The following is a 21,585-nucleotide window of genomic DNA, read 5'->3' on the forward strand; positions in this document are numbered from 1 at the left end:
CGAGGGTTCATGAGGGAGGTGGGAGCGGGGAGGGAGGGGAAAATATGAGGAGCTGATGCCAGGGGCTTAAGTGGAGTGCAAATGCTATGAGAATGATGAGGGCAATGAATGTACAAATGTGCTTTACCCAATTGATGTATGTATGGATTGGGATAAGAGTTGCGTGAGCCCCTAATAAAAAGATTTTTTTTTAAAAGAAATACCAGAAAGAAAATAAAAGAAATCACAGAAAAAATAAACAGAACAATATTATTGTGAGGTATTTGCTTAGAGGTCTATTTTCTCTCTTTAAGAAAATAAAAAATTTAACAATTAAGGTCATTGAAGAAAGACAAGAAGTAACCTAACGCTTTCAACACCATCCTTTAAAATTCGAGAAAAGTAGATTCCTGTAAACCTAATGTTATTTTTGTACCCTTGTAATTTTAAATCAATTGTTCTTAAATTAAGATATATAGAAAAAACTGATTTCAGATCCAACAGGCCAGAAAATACTTTTGCCTACTTTTGTAAAAAGGCTGAATTTTTTAAAGTCTCTAAAAAATGGTCAGATAATTATGCCTATTAAATTAAAGACTGAAATATCTTATCATTTTTAAGAAGCTATTACTTTAGCATAATGATAAAATTCTCTGCTGTCCTTTTCCTCAAATAAGTGAAACAAAAACATGTCAATCATGTAGGTTAGTGAAGTATCAGGGTCTCAAATCTCCCCTATAAAGGATAGAGTAAGCTCATGCCGCAGGATAAACTTCCAAACATTCCAAATGAGGTTTAAAAGTACAGCGTAATTCTAGTCAAACAAAATGAATCCCTCTCCTCGGGTGAGCACATGGAAGAGGAGGGAGAAAGTTAATCCAGAATCCTATGGCAAGGGGCTTTTTATAATCCAATTTTCATTCACTGACATAGAGCAACCATGTGAACTGGCATCAATATATTCTATTCCTCAGATGTAGGTAGACAAAATAAATGTGAAATCATCCAGTCTCCAAAAGTAAAAAGAACTTTAAAACATTAGTATTTTTATGATTAAACATTGTGATGACACATTAAAACCCTAGCATGACATGTTAGAGCCATGGTTCTCCACCTTCCTCGTGCCACGACCTTTCATACAGTTCCTCAGGAGGTGCGGACCCCAGCCATAACATGATCTTTGTTGCTACTTCATCACTGTCATTTTGCTACTGTGATGAATCGTAATGTAAATATCTGATATGCAGGCTGTATTTTCATTGTTACAAATTGAACATAATTAAAGCATAGTGATGAATCACATAAACAGTATGTAATTACATATTGTGAAATATTTATTTCTAATGACAAATAAAATTTAGTCTTGAAGCATGGTGTAGCATGGGTAACAATCTTAATGTAACAACAGTAAACTACACTGCTACATTTGCAACAGTATATAGTACAAAAGCCAATGTCAGTGCGAAGGATGAGACAGCTTCTTTCTCACATCAGCCTATCTGCATGTGGGCGGACCCACCTGGAGACAGATAGAGGAGCTGTGTCTAGGTTCCTAAGACCATCAGAAATATGTTTTCTGATGGTCTTAGGCGACCCCTGTGAAAGGGTCGTTCGGGGTCACGACCCACAGGTTGAGAACCACTGTTAGAAACCTCACAGATTTTGGAATCCAACAGACAGTTCAAAACCCAGCTTCTGTTTCCTGTGGTGAGTATGATGCAGGGAACAGAGCTATGAAAACTTCTCAGCCATTGCAAACACCTTGAGAGAATGAGTCACTGGCCGGAGCACATAGAAGCATGGTCGCGGAAACACTAAGGACCTAGTCCTTGGCATCATGACGTCCACACAAAGACAATGCTCTACACATACTAGTAGTAGCTAGGAATATAAAGCTCATAAGGTGCACCTACTGATCTCCTACCACCTGGAACATACTATATATTAGTGCAATGGACTAGTGGACTACAGGAGTCACATTCTTCATAAACCTGAGACAGAAGAACTAGAAGGTGCCTGGCTACCAAACTGACCACTAGGAAAGAGATCACATTAGAAAGCTCTAGATAACAGTGGGAGAAAATGTGGGGAAAACCTCAAACTCTTGAAAAAGACCAAGCTGACAGATAGAACAGGTATTGGTAATGCTCTACTGCCCCACCCCCCAACCCACTTAGCTGCTCGATTTTCCACCAAACAATAGACAGGTTTATCCAGGGTACACTAACACTAAAAAGGCACACACTCTTTAGAATAATCAGCCTTTTGAGATGAAAAGAGCAGCATTTACCCAAGGACAGAGTCCAGAGGGATGGACACAGGAAGCACAGAAAGTTCAGTGGGGACTGCACTCAATAACACGAAAGAAAATGTCTAAGATCTGTTTAATGGAAAACGGATTTTCACTTTAGCTTTCACTCAAGCTTTTTTTATTTTTAAATAACTAAGGTAACATTCATCTCATAAAGAAATAATATATGTAAACAGCAAAATGCCAAGCACACAGTAAATGCTTAATAAAAGTAATTCTTAGTCCACGTAAATATTAATCATTCCTACAGGTTTAAGCAATCACATATGTTAATAATAGATAAAGAAAAAAAGTGTGATGTAAAGGAAACAGTGCAGGAAACCCAGGAAAAATTGGAGGCTTAATTAAGAGATATCTAGGAAATATAATAAGAATTACTACTATTTTATTTCCTCGCGGGGAAAAAAATATTACCTTCTAAGAATGTTAATGAGAATTAACTAATCTAAATAAAAATAGACACTGGTTGAAAATTATAAAAATGAGAAGTTAGTCTAAGTATAAAAAGAAAGGATATACAAAATATATCTGTCATTTGGAATACTAAAATGGTAAAAAATTACATTACTTTGTAAATTATATTGGTACCAAACTCCCTAGAGCCTGTCTTTCCAAACATACAAAAAAAAAAATTTAACCTTTAGAGGGTTTTTTCCTCTTTTCTTCACCTTTATATAACTATGTGCCATTTAAATAACTTGATGTAGTTTAAATACTGCCCCGTGCTCTCTTCCTCTACTTATTTTATAAGAAAATGTACAAACTGCCCAAATTAACATTGGTTGATGATTTCTATCTGCACATTTGTGTAAAGATCACCCACCTGCCAGATGCTCAAGTAATTGAGTTCTCCATAGTTCCTACATTGCTATGGTTACCAAACCAAAAACTATAAAAATCAGAGAACTATAATCATTGTAGGACATGGTAAACCTCTTTTAAAGGTAGATATTCATCATCTCTTAACAAGAAATGCTAAGATGGCTTTCAGAAAACCAAGTATAAATATATAATACAACATTCCCAGGATGATGAAACTGTGTGTGAATGTATGTATGGTGTCTTTGTGTGTGTTGTGGGCAAGTGAGGCAGGTCCTCGGAACGTGTAATTGAGTTGACATTCGTGATTCTGGCAGGGAAGGATGGGTGTGCATCAGGGTTGCATGCTCTCACCACACTTTCTCAATCTACAATGCTGAGTAAATCATCAGAGAAGCTGGCTATATGAAAAATGTGGCATCAGGATTGGAGAATGGCTTATTAACAACCTGTAATATGCAGATGACACAATCTTGCTTGCTAGAAATGAGGAGGAATTGAAGCCCTTGCTGATGAAGAACAAGGATTGCAGCATTCAGTGTGGATTATGACTCAATGTAAAGAAGACAAAAATCCTCACAACTGGACCAATAGGTAACGTCCTGAGAAAAGGCTGAAGTTGTCGAGGATTTTGTCGAGATCAAAAGATGTACTGCACTCGGTAAATCTGCTACACAAGACCTCTTTAGAGTATTGAAGAGAAAGATGCTACTTTGAGCACTAAGGTGCCCCTCATTCAAGCCCAGGGTATTCTGCACTGCATCATATGCATGTGAAAGTTGGACACTGAATAAGGAAGATCATAGAAGAATCAATGCAAAATAGTGCTGGAGAGGAATATTGAAAGTATCAGGGACTGCTGAAAGAACACAGGATCTGTATTGGGAGAAGTAAGGCCAGGGTGCTCCTTAGAAGCAAGGATGACAAGACTTCATCTTATATACTTTGGACATACTGTCAGAAGAGACCAGTCCCTGGAGAAGGACATCACGATTGGTAAAGTAGAAAGGCCGTGGCAGAGAGGAAGGCCCTTAACTTAAGGAGATGGACTGACGCAGAGGCCACATCACCGGGCTCAGGCATAGGAACAAACATGAGGATGGTGCAGGACTGTGCAGTGTTCCTTCTGTTGTGCACTCGGTGGTTATGGGAAGGAGCAGACACGATGGCACCTAACAATTAACAATGCCTCAAGAAAGGACAACCAGAACTTCTCCATTATAGTAAAATTCAACTTGATTTCACTTGTGCATGTAGATAAGAGAAAGGTATATACATCATATATATATACACACACACACACATTCACTTTATGTTTTGGAGAAAGACATGCATAGATATACTACACATACCTTATAACAAATACTGATAATTTTGAAAATGTGACAGCTAAGTGTGACTTAAATATATATATAATATCTATCATAATGTAACAAATACTGGCAGTTCCTGAATTATGATGAGGTTCCATTCCAGCTTCATCCTAGGTAGAATACCACTTTTTAAATGTTCATTACTATTGCCATACATTATCAGTATCTTTATAAATGTGATCTTTCTCTGTCTTTGGGGATTGCTATGAGGATGGTAACATTAGACAATCGTGCAATGTAAAACTTCACAGAAGTATAAGCATAAAAGTAACAGCTGCGAAAAAGGACAGTCATGAGTGCAGTTCGTCCTAACTTGAGTCATTCACAAGTGGAGCACTACCTGTTCTGAAAAATGACATCTGCTTTAGAGGAACAAAGAGCTTAGCAAAGGGAATTTCTCTAAAGATCATCATGTTCCATTCCTTTCAACTGTGGCACAAAGGCTTAATTTTACTGTCCATTATGAGAGAATGGCCTAAAAACAGGGAACACAATAAACAGAGTTTTGAAAGTTCAAACCATTCTTCTTGGCTTACACTTACTCTCTGTAACTCCCACTTCTCAATCAGGTGCTGCACTTCACCCCCAAGAAGGGTGGTGTTGGAGTCATTCAGGAGCAGGAACCCGTTCTGTATGCCGATAATGCCCGAGAGCTTAATTTTAGTTCCAGGTGGTGTGTTCAGGCTAAAGCAAAGAAAAAATTAAAACAGGTTGAAGCTTCACTGTGAAAGTGGAAATGAAATTTATACTTATATTAAACAATAATTTTTTTTTTCAGGAGACTAGCTACAATGTGAACAGATCATCAGACAGGAAGTCAGAAGGGTCCGGCACAAAGCTATGGTTTTCTAGCTGAATGATTAAAAGGGGAGCTTCAGTTTACACACACACACACACACACACACACATTTTAGAGTGAATAATAATTAGACCTTATAGAATTGTGGTAAAAATATATCCAATAAGGCATAAATGTAAAATTTGCTATTTTTTTCTTGGTGCTTTGAATGTGCAATGCAAACAGACCACATTACAAAATTAAATTTTGACTCAAAAATAAAATACACTATAAGAGCTACAGTAATTCACACAAAATAAGGCTCTTTGAAAATAATCTAAAGATGATATGAGATTTTTGTGTTCTCAGTAATGTTTTTTTTAAAATGCTCTACAACACTCTAGTATTCAGTAATGTTTTTTAAAAAATGCTCTACAATACTCTAGTATTCAACAGATTTAGGGCAAATGTTAGAACCATATTTCCTTTTATGAAAACTAAGTTTACCCTTTAAACTATGAATCAGAACTATTCTAGAGGTCACCTTCCTACTAAATAAATGGCTCATAAAATAAAGACCGTCAGATGTTGAGTCTGTGCTCCTCTAAAATACCATCAGAGGAGACCAAAAGTCAAGATATACTCTGAAACAAAGGTGAGAAGGTGAGGGGCAGTGAACCTGGACAACTGGAAACAGACACAGACGAGAACTGAAATAAGCAGAATGTGCCGATACACTGTGAAAAAGGTAAACCATGCACAACAATTGATCGAGAAATCATTAGTGGGAATCTAATTTGTTATGTAAGCTTGTACTTGAAAGCACAATATTATTTGGAAAAAAAACCCCAGCCAACCCAAGTTTATCTTTAGATAAAAAAATTCTGATAAAGGAAACAATGGGAACAATCTATTTTATCATGTAATCCCATTCGAAAATAAAAGCATAGGCTATTAGAGCAAAGTGTTGCGTTGAGTAGAGGCCCAATGTCCACCTGCTACCTTGATACTTAACATATAAATATATGTACATAGATCTACTTCCTTATCATAATATATAAGTATATTTACATATGTACATGCCTATCATTATATATAAATATATTTATATATGTAATGCCTATACTTAGACCTCGATAAATGCCCTTTGCCTCCTAGTTCTTTCTTCTATTTCCTTTTACTTTCCTCTTGCCCAACTATCATGTTCAGCCTTCATTCAGGTTTCAGTAATTTCCTCAGTTATACTGCCCTGCATCAAGCCCTACCAAGCATCCTGTGCCCTCCTCGCCATTGATTTTAGATCACTTGTTGTTCCCTTGTCCTTGGGTGTGTTAACATCACTTCCCACTCCCCCAACCATCGGTCTTGTTTTCTCCTCCGAATTGTTTATCCCGCCTATCTTACCTAGATAGACATGCACACACAAAAAAGACACAGCAAAACAAAACAGAAAAAAAAAAAAAAGAAAGAAAAGAAAAGCCTATAAATAGTTCTAGGTCTGATGGGGTGCCACGCCCTGGTCCCAAAGTCTATTTTTGGTATTCTCCAGGCTTTCATTGCTTTACTCCCCTTGCTGCTCTGTTGCATGTCCTTAGCGTTCCACCCCAGTGTGGTGGAGTCACTGACCCATAACGCTGCGAGGGACAACACTGGAGGGACAGTGCGGGATGTCTTGTCTCATGGTGGGTTTGGCCCTATGGTCCTCTCTGTGCATTGGCAGCTCTGAGCTGGAATATTGTCCTCAGGACTTGGTGGGCAAGGATGTGTTCCATTCTCTCTCCCTCCCCCTTCATTTGCTCCTGGGTGCTCTGATCAGACGCTCCCCTCTCCCTGAGCTGTACCTTCAGTGCTGTCCTCTGTAGTACATTCTTCTGAGACAATTGCATTAGACAAAACGGGTGCATAGCAAATGTGGTGAAGAAAGCGGATGGTGTCCAGCTATCAAAAGATATAGCATCTGAGGTCTTAAAGGCTTGAAGACAAACATGCAGCCACGTAGCCGAGAAGCAACACAGTCTACATGGAAGAAGCACACAAACCTGTGTGATCAGGAGGTGTCAATGGGATCAGGTATCAGGAATCAAAGACCCAGAAAAATTAATATCAATGTGAATGAGGGGCAGTGTGGAGTGGAGACCCAAAGCCCATCAGTAGACAATTGAACAAAGGTGGAGTTTTCTTGAGTTTTTTCAGTTTCAGATATGCTGAGCGTGTTCTTCCCGTTTGGTTTTCTAATTCTACGCCTCTGCACATTTCATGACAATATTTGGCTTTGTCTTCTAGAGGGACCCTTTGACATTTTCTGCTCACACCTCTGACTTCATCGTTTGCGCCATTTACTTTAGCTACTCTACAATTAAGAGCAAGTTTCAGAGTCCCTTCTGAACCAACTTTCATCTTTTCTTTCTTTTCTGTCTTTTTAAGGACCTTTTGCTTTCCTCATGAATGACAGCCTTAATGTTCGCCCACAGCTATTCAGGTCTATGTCATTAGTTTTCAATGCATCAAATCTGCTCTTGAGATGGTCTCAAAAGTCAGGTATGATAGCCTCAAGGTTGTATTTTGATTCTTGTGGATTTGTTTGAATTTCTTTCAGCTTTATCCTCAACTTACAAATGAGCAATTGATGGTGTGTTCCAATAAGTCCTTGGTCTGTTTTTAGCTGCTGATACTGAGCTTTTCTATCACGTCTTCCCACAAATGTAGTCAATTTGATTTCTGTGTATTCCACCTGGCTAAATCCGTGTGTATAGCTGACTTTTGTATTGCTGAAAAAAAGGGTATTTGCTATAAATAAGGTACAGATTTTCATATGATCTCCAGCTTCATTTCTATCACCAAGTCTCTATTTCCAGATACTTCTCCTCCCTCTGTTTTCAGCCTTTACACCAATAACTGTCTAAGCGTCTTGATTGCATGTTTGATTGATTTCCGACTGAAGTTGTTGGTAGAATTCTTCAACTTCTTCATCACTAACTTTTGTGGCTCGTGCATAAAGTTGAGTAATAGCTACACTGATTAGATTTTAAAGGCAGATAGATATAATCCAATCACAGATAGCATTGTACTTCATGATGGATTTATCAAGATCCTTTCTGACAATGAATGCCACACCATTTCTCTTGCTTGTGTTATTCCCAGCAGAGTAAATCATATGATTTTTTTAATTCGAAATGGCCAATATTAGTCTATTTCAAGCTCACTAATGCCTAGGATATAGATCTTCACACATTCCATTTCATTTTTGACCACTTCCAATTTTCCTAAACTCATACTTTGCAAACTTTATGCAAATGATTGGGTCATTTAAACAGTGATAATATTTAAAGATAAAAGCTACTCCTGAAGGGAGATGAAATAATTTTTATGTAAAGTGACAGTGTCTTCTCTAAATTCCAACTAATTTAAGAGATAAAATGATGTGAAATTATCTAAAAATGGACCAAGAATTTCATTTGGAACTGGATGAATGCCACCAGACTAAATAAATTTCGATTCCCAAATGGGATCGAGTTAGAATTTTAATTGAGTTTTACTCCATCACCTTCAGAACCATACTTAACTATTAATCAGAGAGGAAGCACACACTGGTTTAACTGCCATCTTAACTAGTACTCTCAAGTACGTCTAAGGAGCTCTGGTAGCGCTGCAAGGTCTGCGGTTCACAACCTCCAGCCGCTCCATTGGAGAAAGGCAAGGGTGTCTGTTCCCATACAGACTGACAGTCCCTGAAATCCTCTATGAGGTCACCCTAAACCAGAATCAACTCTGTGGCGGGGTTGGGGTTGGGGTTGGGGTTGGGGTTTGGAAGATGCCTTTAATGTCCAGTAAGTAGGCCAGAAGAAGAGTGGAAAGAAAAGGGATCCTAAGAAGTGCCCAAATGAAGTATGAGTTTACCACTTTCCTTCAAGGTAACCACGAAGCACACTTATTTTTAAGAAGGGTCTCTCCCAAACTACTCACATCATGTAGAATAGCAGTTTTGTAAGTTGTCTTTCTGTGGCATCAAAAAGACATGCTACTTCAATGATGAGAGAATGGACATGTGGCAGTTAAGTTCCTCCAAAAGAGGCAGTAGACAGCACATGGCAGGGCCCTCCCATCTGAGCACACCTCATGCTTTCATATAGCTTTTGGTGGATCTGACTGAATATGTCACAGGAGGAAAGGCTGTGTTTCTCCACAAAAGTAGGAGTTCTTCTACTCTTCCAAACGAAGGCAACATAATCACAAAGTCAATAAACCCCCTGTGCAAATGAAAATTAACATTTTAGAAACACATACAACTACTATGTCTCCTAAAGAAGGGTTCTTTTGGAGAGGCAGACATCACTGACGGAAGACAAAGTGAAGGGAAGCCACTACCCCACTTCTCTGGCGTTGACCCATCCCACCCAACGGAACTTCTCAATGATCGCAAACCATGAAGGTTCTGGCCAGAAAGTTGTCTTTCCATATCTTGATCCCCTCCCCACCTCTCTTCCAATACCTACTCACATTTGAAGTGCTACTTCTGCCTCCCCCAGGTAGTACAGTCGATCTTCTGGTCTACTATTACATTCAGTTGATCTGTTTAAGATACTTGTATGCTTATATTTAGGATATAGGCTACTAGAAGACTAGGTCTAGATGTTTACATCAAATGAGAACGAGCTAGAACAGCAGAGCGGCAAATATGAACATATGAAAGGACACAGAAGAGAAGGGAGGGGGAGCTGAGGAAAGCCTACAAATGTGCAATGAAAACTCCTACTTCAGAAACAGCTCAAAGTGGCCCAATGGAAACACATTCCCTCCTTCTTTCTGGTTGCTCTCCTTCATTCTAGAAGGCAGTTCTCAAAAAGTCCCTGTAAAAAATAGCTAAAAGAGGAATTTAAAAAACATGTTCCTTTCAGAATTGCCCATCTTTGAAAGTCAAGCACATTGAACCTTCTTCATTTAAGCATTTCCTAAGAAAACTCATTATCCTATGTGACTTCTTTAGAACACTCAGTAGTCTAATGGCCACAGTTATCACACTGTCAAACTATGTTTGTTCAAGGCAAATAAGTGGCATCAAATTTTCTAGGGCAAACTGAAAAGATCATATTTCATGCAAGATCACATCTCACATTTCTATTTTTATAATTAACATGGAAGGAGGAAATGACTCTACCTTTAACTATTTTTCTAAATAGGTCAAGCAGAAAAGCAAAGTTCTACTCTTTCTTCTGGAAAATTATAACACTCTTTCTTTTCAAAATACTGAAAACAAATTCACTCCGAACAGCATCTTTGAACCCCGTAACAAATGTACAAAGTGTCAATCACCTTATTTTTGACATATAATTGAATTCCACTGCTGTGCAACTTATATGACCATCAGTCATCTGCAAGCGCAGCATTCTGGGTGCAGCCTGAGAGTCTTCATGATCCTTGGGTGCAGCGACATTGCGAATTTTTTGAATCTGCAGAACACATGGACCTTCAAGCTGTCAAAGTGCAAAAGAATAAAAAAAAGTAATCACTTTTTAGTCACGTGTTCCATCTACAGTGTTTCCCTTTCCCCTAATAAGTATGCTTTACGATTTATAATGCTAACATAAATTATATATCAAAAATTGAATTATATGCATCGGGATCTAATTTTGGGTTTTTTATTTTATTTTGGTTTGGCTATTTTTGCTTTCATTTAAATGTAAAACTTCACTCAAAATGGTCTCAAAAGTGCCATTTTAAAAAATGAACCCCCAAAAGAGGAAGACTATGATGGAAACAAGTCAAGACATTGGGAAGTTTGATGGGTTGGTGAACGTAAAACTGATGATCTGCTCTGTACACCTTGACGTAATTCACAATAAAATAAATTTTAAAGAAATTAATCCTAAATTTATTTTCAGAAACCAACAAAAGAAAACCCTGGGGGTAATGGAGAGTGATGCTTCATATGCTCTAATGGTTTATATACAGTACCCTCCTCCCTCCAACCACCACCATATAAACTAACGGACATTTGGAATTACAGTACTTGGTCATTTTAAGGGACATCAGCTTTACTGCAGCAGTTGAAAGGAATATTTTTTTTTTTTGTTAAAATCAAAAAGTTTAAAGTACACCCTCTTCTGGAATAACTGAAAAATGCATTACCCTGGGATTTAATGTGACATGGAACTTAAGTGGGATCTGTACTTGACTTATTTCCGAGTTTTCTTTCTTAAATGGGTTTCAATATAATGCTGTCCTGTATGTGTTCATGTTAGGAAGGGAGAAAAAATTCTCTCTGACCACATTTTTGTTTGTTTGTTTGTTTTTTAAATCATTTTATTAGGGGCTCATACAACTCTTATCCCAATCCATACACACATCAATTGTGTAAAGCGCATTTGTACATTCATTGCCCTCATCATTCTCAAAACATTTTCTCTCCACTTAAACTCCTGGCATTAGGTCCTCATTTTTCCCCTCCCTCCCCGCTCCCTCCTCCCTCATGAGCCCTTGATAGTTTATAAATTGGTATTTTGTCATATCTTGCCCTGTCCGATGTCTCCCTTCACCCACTTTTCTGTTGTCCGTCCCCCAGGGAGGAGGTCACATATAGTTCCTTATAATCGGTTCCCTCTTGCCTACCCACTCTCCCTCTACCCTCCCTGTTTCGCCACTCACACCACTGTTCCTGTAGGGCTCATTCGTCCTGGATTCCCTGTATTTTCAGTTCCTATCTGTACCAGTGTACATCCTATGGTCTAGCCAGACTTGTAAGGTTGAATTCGAGTCATGGTAGTGGGAGCGGGGAGGAAACAATTAGGAACTAGAGGAAAGTTGTATTTCTCATCGTTGTTACATCGCACCCTGACTGGCTCATCTCCTCCCAGAGACCACTCTGCAAGGGGATCGCCAGTGGCCTACTAATGGGCTTTGGGTCTCCACTCCGCACTCCCCCCATCATTCACTATGGTAAGATTTTTTGTCTGACCACATTTCAAAGACAAAAATAGAACTGATGAAAACTCTACGTATAAAGTTATAAATTTATATAATAAAATGCCCATGGCATAGTTAAAAAATGACAGAAAAATCTGCTTAATATCTGAAACATAAGTTTAACATAAAGTGTTATTCTTTACACTGTAAAATATTATGCTTGTAAAGCTTCATACCTATAATACCAAAAAAGTTACTTTTTTTGGTCATAGTCTTGTAACTAAATATTTTCAGTACACATTAAATTAATTCATAGTTTCAACACAGAGAAGTGTAAACCAACTGACAAACTTTCATGCATACTATCTGAGTAAGCAAGGCCCAGGTTGAAACTCTTCTACTCCACAATTGTCAGTGTTTGGATGGCAAAGGAATGGCTATGTTTTATTAATTTAGTTATAGACACTATAATGAGGAAACAAACCAAAATTTCACCTAGTTTTTAGTTGAAAAAAATTACCAAGTTAAAAAAAAGACTAAACCTCTTACTAGGGATAGAAAAACTGCTTACTCAGGATGAATTTTTACTTTTATGAACAGCATTAGCAAAGATATTTAAATTAAATAACAGGCAGTTATGATTATTATAATGTTCATCTCTCCTTTTATTTTCTGACTCGGAATACATTTAGCATCAAACTCTTCACCATCGAATCGATTCTGACTTATAGTGGCCCTACAAAATAGGGTAGAGTTACCCTTGTGGGTTTCCAAGATAGTAACCCTTTATGAGAATAGAAAGCCTCATCTTTATCTTGGGAAGCAGCTGGGGATTTTGAACTGCTAGCCTTGGGGTTAGCAGCCCAAAGTATAACCCATTACGCTACCAAGGCTCCTATTAGCACAGGCATTGACAAATATGTAGCCTGCAGTGTCTAATATTGTCCACCAGCAGCATGTGGCTATTCACATTTATATTTGAATTATTTAAATTAAAAATTCAGTTCCTCAGTAGTACTCCACACATTTCAACTGTTCTCTACCTGCGCTACACCAAAAGAGATAACCCCACAGAAAATTCTACTGACAGTCAGAGATAATTCTAGACCAACCTGTACCAGTGTTCCAAAATGAGAAACATGAGCTAGAGACTGCACATGGCATTGCAGTGCGGGAGAGGAACCTGCACTTCTATTTAACTGTTTGTAAATGAGTCGTTAAGCTTCACTAATAACTATGCCCAGAGCAATAAGCATCCTCATACAAGGCACAGGTATGTTCATGAAATTTTGGAAATTCCTCCAGCAGGGTGGGTGCGGATGTGTGGCATGACACCGTGGCTAGTCTGTTGGTCTACAGTATGTTATGGCCAACTTCCCTTCATTTGTGCCTCATTAACTGGACTTACGGTAATGCTCACAAAATGGGCAAGTAACTCTTAGAAATTCTGCCAAAGAATTGACGATCACACCGCAGTGCAAACAGGGTGCAGAAAGCGGTCTGCTGAGCTCCTCCAGCTGGGAACAACTGGAGAAAGGTCCCTGGAAAGAACTGACGGTGATTTCTGCCTACAGCTGCTTTAAAGGGAGCGTAAGAATTAAGTAACATCTATTATGCTCTTTCTATTCACGTCTTCATCCTGTCAAAACAATTCTTAATATCATTTTAACACAACTTGACTTCAATAAACACAGAAATGAGGCGGGCAGGAAGAGATAAGGAACACGAGTGTGATGTGTCAGACCCAGTACTATCCTAAATAGGGAATCAGATTCAAGAGAAGAAGAGTGAAAGACAGCAAATGGGGTAATCTATTAGCAATTTCAGAACCTTTCCTCAGGCCTTCCATGCAGGAATCTGTAAGAAGCCTCAATTCAGAGGATTTTTCCTCTAGAGTGGATCTAAGTTTGCTTCTGACAGTTAAGAACATTACAATTGACAGTTCTTCGCTTGTGGAGAAGTGAGAAATATAACCATAGACCATAGGTTTCCAAACTTATTTGACCTACCACCCCCTTTTCAGAAAAAAAAATTGTTTTTTACTCAGTGTGCTTCATGGGAATTTAAAATTTTTGTACGATATAATACAGGATATAATATAGGTATCTACTTTTGCAGCTCCTCCTGGATCAATACAAAGGCCCCGAGGGAGCAGTATTACCCACTTTGGGAAATACAGTATTACCCCCTTAGGCAAACCTTAGCCTCACTCACAGCTGTAGGAACTCCTAACAAAGCTAAACACTTTCTTAGCAGCAAAGCAACAAAGCCCAGATGGAAGAAGTACACCAGCCTTCGTGATCATGAGGTATCAACAGTGATCAGGTATCAGGTATCAAAAGATCCAAAACAATTATATAGATGCAAGTGAGGGGTGGGACAGAGTGAAGACCAAAGCCCATTTGTAGACAATTGGACATCACACCACATAGGGGTCATGAGGAAGGGACAATTCAACCAGGGCAATTTCTCCTGAGCCATATGATTGCAGGGCTAATTAGTCCCAAATTGACATGGGTAGGCAGACAGTTTGCTGGCTCACTGTGAAAAAGAATGGGTGAATCCCAACATCTACAAGTGAGATAGCAGGCTACTAGCTCACTCCCCAAGAACTGTAAGGATGGCAAGTCAGGTAAAGGATTGTGAGAGAGCAGGCTATGCCAGAGCATTCATATATACTGGATGAAGGTCACACCCCTAGGGAAATTCCTCTTTTAGCTGATTGGCTGCTCCTGTCAGATCCCTAATGTAGGATATCTCTCACTAAAACCTCACCATGAAACAGAAGCCCTGAAGAGTCTTAAAGAAATTAAATATGCAAAAATCATCAGAGGGAAGAAATCATTAGTAGCAGACTGTACAAAGAACAAATTATTCCAATTCTATATAACATTTTTCACACAATAGGGAAAATCTGAGAATTTCTACCTCAGTCAAAAAAACCCCAGCACAATCTTGATATTATAACCATAATAGAAAAAGAAAACTAGAATACTATCTGATTAGTGACTATACATGCTCAAATCCTAATAAATATTAACAAAAGCAGCAATGGGTTAAAAACCCATCATATCTAAATTGGATTTAGCACAATACAAAAATGGGTGAACATTAGAACATCCATTCATGCAAATGACCACATAAATAACTTAAAGGAGAAAAATGATATTATCATACCAAAAGATGCAAACAAAATTGGATAAAATTCAACATCTACTCATAAAAATTCTAACAAAAAAAGAGAAAGAAAATTTTCTTATCTTGATAAATAGTACTATCAAAACAACTGTTATTCTTGGTAGTAAAATATTAGCAACTTTCTCATTAAAATAACGAATAAAAAGGTGCTAGTTTTATTTCAGAAAGATGTTTACTTGTGTTTTATTGACTATGTCAAGGCATTCAACTGTGTAGATCATAACAAACTATGGATAGCCTTGAAAACCATGGGAATTCCAGAACATTTTATTGTTTTAATGAGGAACTTGTACATGGATAAAGAGGCAGTTACATGAGCAGAAAGGGAGTGTTTCAGGTTGTAAATTCAGGAAAGGTGTGCGCCAGGATTGTATCCTCTCACGATACTTATTCAATCTGTCTGCTGATCAAATCATCAGAGAAGCTGGATTTTATAAAAACATATGTAGTCATACACCCACCAAAAAAAGGTATATCCGGTTTATAAAGAATGCCTACAGTTCAAGAAAAGATTATTGACAAGAAATATAATATAAGGGAGGTGGGGAGGTAATGGGGAGCTAATAATAATGGGTGCAAAAATGAAGAAAACATTCTCAAATTGACCATGGTGATGACTGCCTAACTCTTTTTATAACATTTAAACCACTAGATTGTATGGTATGTGAATTATATACCAATAATACTGGTTTTACAAAAAGAAATATACATAAAATGCATGATTAAGAATTACATAGACAATGACTCTAAAATGGCCAATAAACATATAAAAAGGTGCTCAAACTTACTGATATTTAAGATTTTATCAACTGAGACCACATTTTAGTGTAATTTTAAAGCTACAAAGTAAGAAAAAATGTATTATTTCAAATACCAAAAAAATAGATCAATGGGAATTTCATATAGTTCTGAGGTAATATAGATCGGTACAACTGCTTTGGGAAATAATGTGGCATCATCTTATAAAGTTGAATATGCATATAATTCTTCCACCCAGTTAATTCACTTATTAAATTCCCTAGAGAAGCCACTACTTGCATGTATCAAATAACATGAACAAGTTTGTTGCTAGAAGCAGTTTTGCTGTTACCAAAGGGGTAAAAATAATCTGAATATCTATTAGCAGGAGAACGAATAAATAAAATGTGGAATAGTCACATAGTTTAATATTATACAAAAGAAAATGAATAAACAATGGCTTACATGCAACCCGTCCACACTGAAAGGTAACAGCAAGTTGTAGCAGCTAATGATATGTATCATTTTATTAAGCTCAAAAGCAAAGCAAAATAATATATTTCTCAGGGATAATTACATATGTAACTTTTTCTTTAATGTTTGAAAATAAATTTTTGTTATTTACATTACCTGAATTAGGTATTTTTAACCTGAACATTATTTTTAAAATACATCTTTATCATTCATCTTGTAACTTACAAATATAAATTGGCACAGTGTCTTTATTTGCTCCTGCTGTAATACACACACACACACATATATATATGGACTTTTCAAGTTCATGAGAAGATGGATTTCAAATTAATGTAATTTTCATTAAATTTTTGATGCTTCCTTTTTTATTATTTAATCATTTTATTGGGGGCTCATACAACTCTTATCACAATCCATACATCCATCCATTGTGTCAAGCACTTTTGTACATTTGTTGCCATCATCCTCATTTTTTTTACCTCCCTCCCTGTGCTCCCTCTCTCATGAATCCTTGATAATTTATAAATTATTATTATTTTGTCATCACACTGTCCAACATCTCCCTTCACCTACTTTTCTGTTGTCCATCCCCCAGGTAGGAGGTTATATGTAACTTTTTTTGAATCAAGGAAATGCTATATACAAGACTTACGAGAATAGTTTTGTAGGACACACAAGTAGATGGAACAACACTCCACAGGCTTAGTTCTGACAGTGGGCTGAGACTTCGCAGGTGCTCACTTCGTGACACTTCAAAACATATATGTTTGCATATATCAAATGTTATATGAAGACATTTCAGCAAATTCATACCATGGTTTTAAATTAAGACATTGAATCGGGGTTGGAAATGTCAGGAGAACTAGTTCTGCAGCCTAGGCATCAAGAAAAGTTTCAAATCAAATTGTTTTGAGGTCAGTGACGTGCTGGAAAAATAGTCCGGTTGGGGGGTTGGGGGTGGATGGAAGCCCCTCCTCCCCAAACATATCATCTACCTATTGCCAAGGTTTAAATACTCCACCATCACCAGTTTTACCTATTACACTTTGATATTACCAAATGAGCATTTGGCAGTAAGCAAACATGAGATGGTTAGACACTGCAAGCGTCTAACCCTGTCTTGTACCACAAACTCACAGGTTCTAAACACTTCTGCTGCAGTCCTTTCCTGGAAACTTGATATCGCTGCAGGAGAGGATTTTCCTTGGTCTCTAGCTCTTCTGTGTATAACTAGCCAAGTCCCAGGTAGCTAGCTCCACCTGACTAAGAGAGCTAAAAGTACACATGTGTGGGGTAGCTGTGAAGGAGGCTGGGGCGAAAAAGCATCTAGCAAACAATTGAGTCTCCATCAGCAAGACTCTTAAGATGGAAAACATCCCCAAATAAGAAGGTGAGAAATCCTGGCTCCCGAAATCACAAATGGCCTTTATACTTATATTCTGTATGTTATGAACCAAGGGTTTCTGTCAAGCTCTATTATCTATAGACTATGATATAAAATAGCACCTTTTGCTTTACAAATAGAATAATAATGACCACGGTGTGCAACACAGATACACACACATACCTATATATCCACATGTTGCTAGCTGCCATCGGGTCCATTTGAACTCACAGTGGCCCCATATGACCAAGCAGAACAATAATCTAATCTGTAATCTGTATGGGAAACAGCCCTGGTGGTTCAGTGACCAAATGCTCAGCTGTCAACTGAAAGGTCAGCAGTTCAAACCTACCGGTCCATCCACAAGAGAAAGATGGGACAAAGATAAACCAGCCTAAGAAATGCTCGAGGCAGGTCTACTTGACCCTAAAGATAGGCTCACTGTGAATGAAAAGTGACTTAATGGCTACGGGTAATCTTTCAGGGAGTAGATCTCAAGAGGTTCCCCGCACAGAGCCTCGGTTTCACTGCCTTCAGATTGGTGCGTTTTCTCCCTCAGGAAGCTATGTGTTCCAAGAGGCTAGGGGGCTGTACCCTAGGTGAATTTAGCATGAATACTCACTGCCAGCGAGTCACCTCAACACAACCCAGTGGGACAGAGTCAAACTGCCCTTGCGGCTTTCCAAGACATAAAACTTCCACGGTGCAGAGTCTCATCTTCCTCCCAAGTGTTCAACCTACCAGTAGTTCTGCGAGAGAAAGATTAGATTTTCTGTTCCTGTGAAGATTCACAGCCTCAGAGACCCACAAAATCAGTTTTATTTTGAACTAAAGAACTACAAAATATATTATTATTATTATTATTATTATTCGAGTATCTTAAATGAACAAATTGAGGGCAGAGGGTAAGGCATTTTACTAGAGTCACTCTCTAGGAAGAAGCAGTGTCAGGATTCAAACTCTAGTCTGTCTCATACCCAAGTCTATCTTTCTATTGTACCATTCCTAAACTATGGCATAATTTTTTTTACGCGATAAAAGCAGATACATGAATAGCGGGTGTATGAACTGTTAAAATGTAGTTCTATTCTAAAGAGGTCAAGAAAATTAGGAAAGAGGAAATAGCATTCAAGTTGGTGTCTGAATAAGAGAAAGCATTTTGCCTGGCAGCTGAGAGAAAGACAGTCCATCCACATGGCAAGCACTAATGTGCTGAAGCACTAACACATGGTGATGTTAAGGGCACTGCAGTTCTCTCATCTCTAAAGTAAAAAGAAAGAGAGTAATAATTTCTCATTCTCAGTGCTTGTCGTCATGAGGATTACATGAAACAGCACACACACACACACACACACACACACAGGACTTACTAATGGGAACCGGAAGAGAGTAAGCTCTCAATGACTGAAGAAGAAAAAGAGCATTAGCGTCACCATCATGATAATTTTACTAAAAACAGTGGTTCTCCTAAGTAAGTGAGGAGTTTGTTGCACCAAAAGATATCCACAGGAAAGCAGATCAGAGAGATCAAGGGCGCTGAAGGAACATCGTTGGAAGAATAGCCCCTGATCTTGCTCTAAGGAGCCCTGGTGGCATAGTGGTTAAGCGTTGGGTTGTGATCTGCATGGTTGACAGTTTGAAATCACCAGCAGCTCCGAGGGGAGAAGACAGGGCTTTGTATGTGCTCCTGTAAACAACTACAGTCCGGGAAACCCACAGGACTTGGATGGCAGTGAGACTGAGAATCTTGACCTTCTTCTTAAAATTTTAAAAGTGATGTTCATTTACATCAAAGGGAATGAGCTCAAAAATAATAATTAAAGAAAACTCTGAATTATAATGACAGTGACACACTTAATGGAAGAAAATTTGAAAATTTCTATCCCTTAGGGAATTTTTAAATAATATAAATAAAATAATCTTGAATAAATTCTCCCAAATTTGGGAGTCCCTAAAAACTGAAAAACAAAACAAACCATCTATTTATATTCATCAAAATAATAGTACAGAACACAATTTACTCACTCACGCAGAGCAATTACAACAGATGGGTTATGTGGAAAGACAGTGGACTCCCAGCCACACAAGTAAGACTTCCCAGAGCCAACTGCTTACTCCACATCGCCCTTTCCTCCCTCCAGCCGCTCCATCTCAGAACAGTTTGTTATTCAATTTCCAGGAAAATGTTTGCTACAGCCTTTTTTAAACTGCACAAAATTCCCATAAATAATTGCCAATAAGCACTTCTCAATACAAACCCACTGCTGTCAGGGCAGTTCCCCTCGGGGTCCTTCGGCACTGTGTGGAACTGCTCCAGCGGGTTCCAAAGCTGCAAGTGTTCTGGAAGCAGGCTAGCCCAACTCTCTCCCATGGGTCAAACAGCCGACCTTTCCGTTAGCAGCCCACACTTAATGCGCTAAGCCCCTGGGGCTCCTTACTTGAAGGGAAGGTACAGTAAAATAAGGTTTTTGATAATCCATTATTCTGAAAAATTAAAGTTCACGTTAATCTTAACAAGTCACCAAAAAGGACTCTAGTACCTTGCTCTAAACTAACATATAAGAAGGCAAACATGATTTTATTTAAACTAAAACTGAAAGCACTTTCCAATTACTTTTGTTTAAAAAGAAAAAGTTCAATGTACAGAGAGTCCTAAACTTCATTGAATTTGAATTTTAAGGCACTGTGGCCATCTAGTGGTTTATGCTGGTATTTCCAAGGCTTTGAAGAGGTTACTTCTACTTGTAAAAATTATCGTAGGTCTTACTCATCATTTCACATTTTAAAAGAATGTAACATGGCAGCCCTAGAACTTGGGTGTGAACAATACACAGAACTGAAAGCCTTTCCTGTGCAACTCCACAGTAAGGCAGACGGTCCATGGTACAGCGGCAGGGAGCACCGAGTTGATTCATCTTATCTGCAGTTTATAAGTGACTCCTAAACCTGGGAGCAGACGGAAATAACTACAACAGAATAGTCAACACGGTGAGGAATCTGAAAAAGACAAGGTGTTAGTTATTTTGGCCATGCCACTTAGAAGCAGCCACTTAGGTTCCAGGGCTTTTTAGTATCTAGGCAATGTACAGCCTGCCCTGAAAATCCTAGGAAAGCACACTAGGACCAGCTCGCCATCCATCCCTCCACTGTCACCATGTTCAGGACTTCAAAATCAACATGACCTGCCCATGGGAACATTCAGCGTAAGCTTGGAAGACTAGAGAAACTGTCTTCTTCCCACTTTCACCATAAGCTTTCAATCTGTCTGAAATCTGGCATTAAGTTTTAAGTTTCCTTCACACTATTATGAAGGAAATAAGAGAGCTGCAAAATATTAAGAAAATGGGAAGAAATATATGTGAAACTTCATGTATAATACTATCATTAATAATTATTCATTTTAATTTTCAGTTTTGGCATAAATAACTGAGATGGAGTGTTTATTGAGACGTTTAGTGTCTCACACCGTATGTAGCAATGCTCCCATCTGTCTTAGACCCAAACCAACTCACAGCCATCAAGTCGACGATGACTCACAGCGACCCTAAAGGGCAGGGTACAACTGTCCCTGTGAGTTTCCGAGACTGTAACTCTTTTTTTTTTTTTTAAACATTTTATTAGGGGCTTATAC

The 21,585-nt window shown here is 38.2% G+C and overlaps 1 protein-coding gene and 1 pseudogene across 4 annotated transcripts in view; one reads left to right on the forward strand and one right to left on the reverse strand.

The window, feature by feature from the left end:
- Positions 1-21,585, reverse strand: part of TDRD3 (tudor domain containing 3) — a 124,329-nt gene that overhangs the window by 88,585 nt on the left and 14,159 nt on the right. For 3 of the 4 annotated variants that reach the window (XM_045287151.1, XM_030884718.2, XM_045287150.1), the window contains exons 3-4: positions 10,571-10,731; positions 5,025-5,166 (exon numbers count right to left, since the gene is read on the reverse strand). In XM_045287151.1, coding sequence (XP_045143086.1) covers positions 5,025-5,166; positions 10,571-10,644 — 216 coding nt within the window. In that variant the 5' untranslated portion in view covers positions 10,645-10,731. Of the gene's footprint in view, positions 1-5,024; positions 5,167-10,570; positions 10,732-21,585 lie in introns of those variants that run through there. The other variant, XM_045287149.1, reaches the window with a different exon arrangement.
- The window catches only part of LOC123521343, a 12,598-nt pseudogene continuing 11,764 nt past the window's right edge, over positions 20,752-21,585 (forward strand).

This window comes from Echinops telfairi, unplaced genomic scaffold (assembly GCF_000313985.2).
Source record: "Echinops telfairi isolate 266 unplaced genomic scaffold, ASM31398v2 ScPeMD7_11;HRSCAF=52, whole genome shotgun sequence".
NCBI lineage: Eukaryota > Metazoa > Chordata > Mammalia > Afrosoricida > Tenrecidae > Echinops > Echinops telfairi.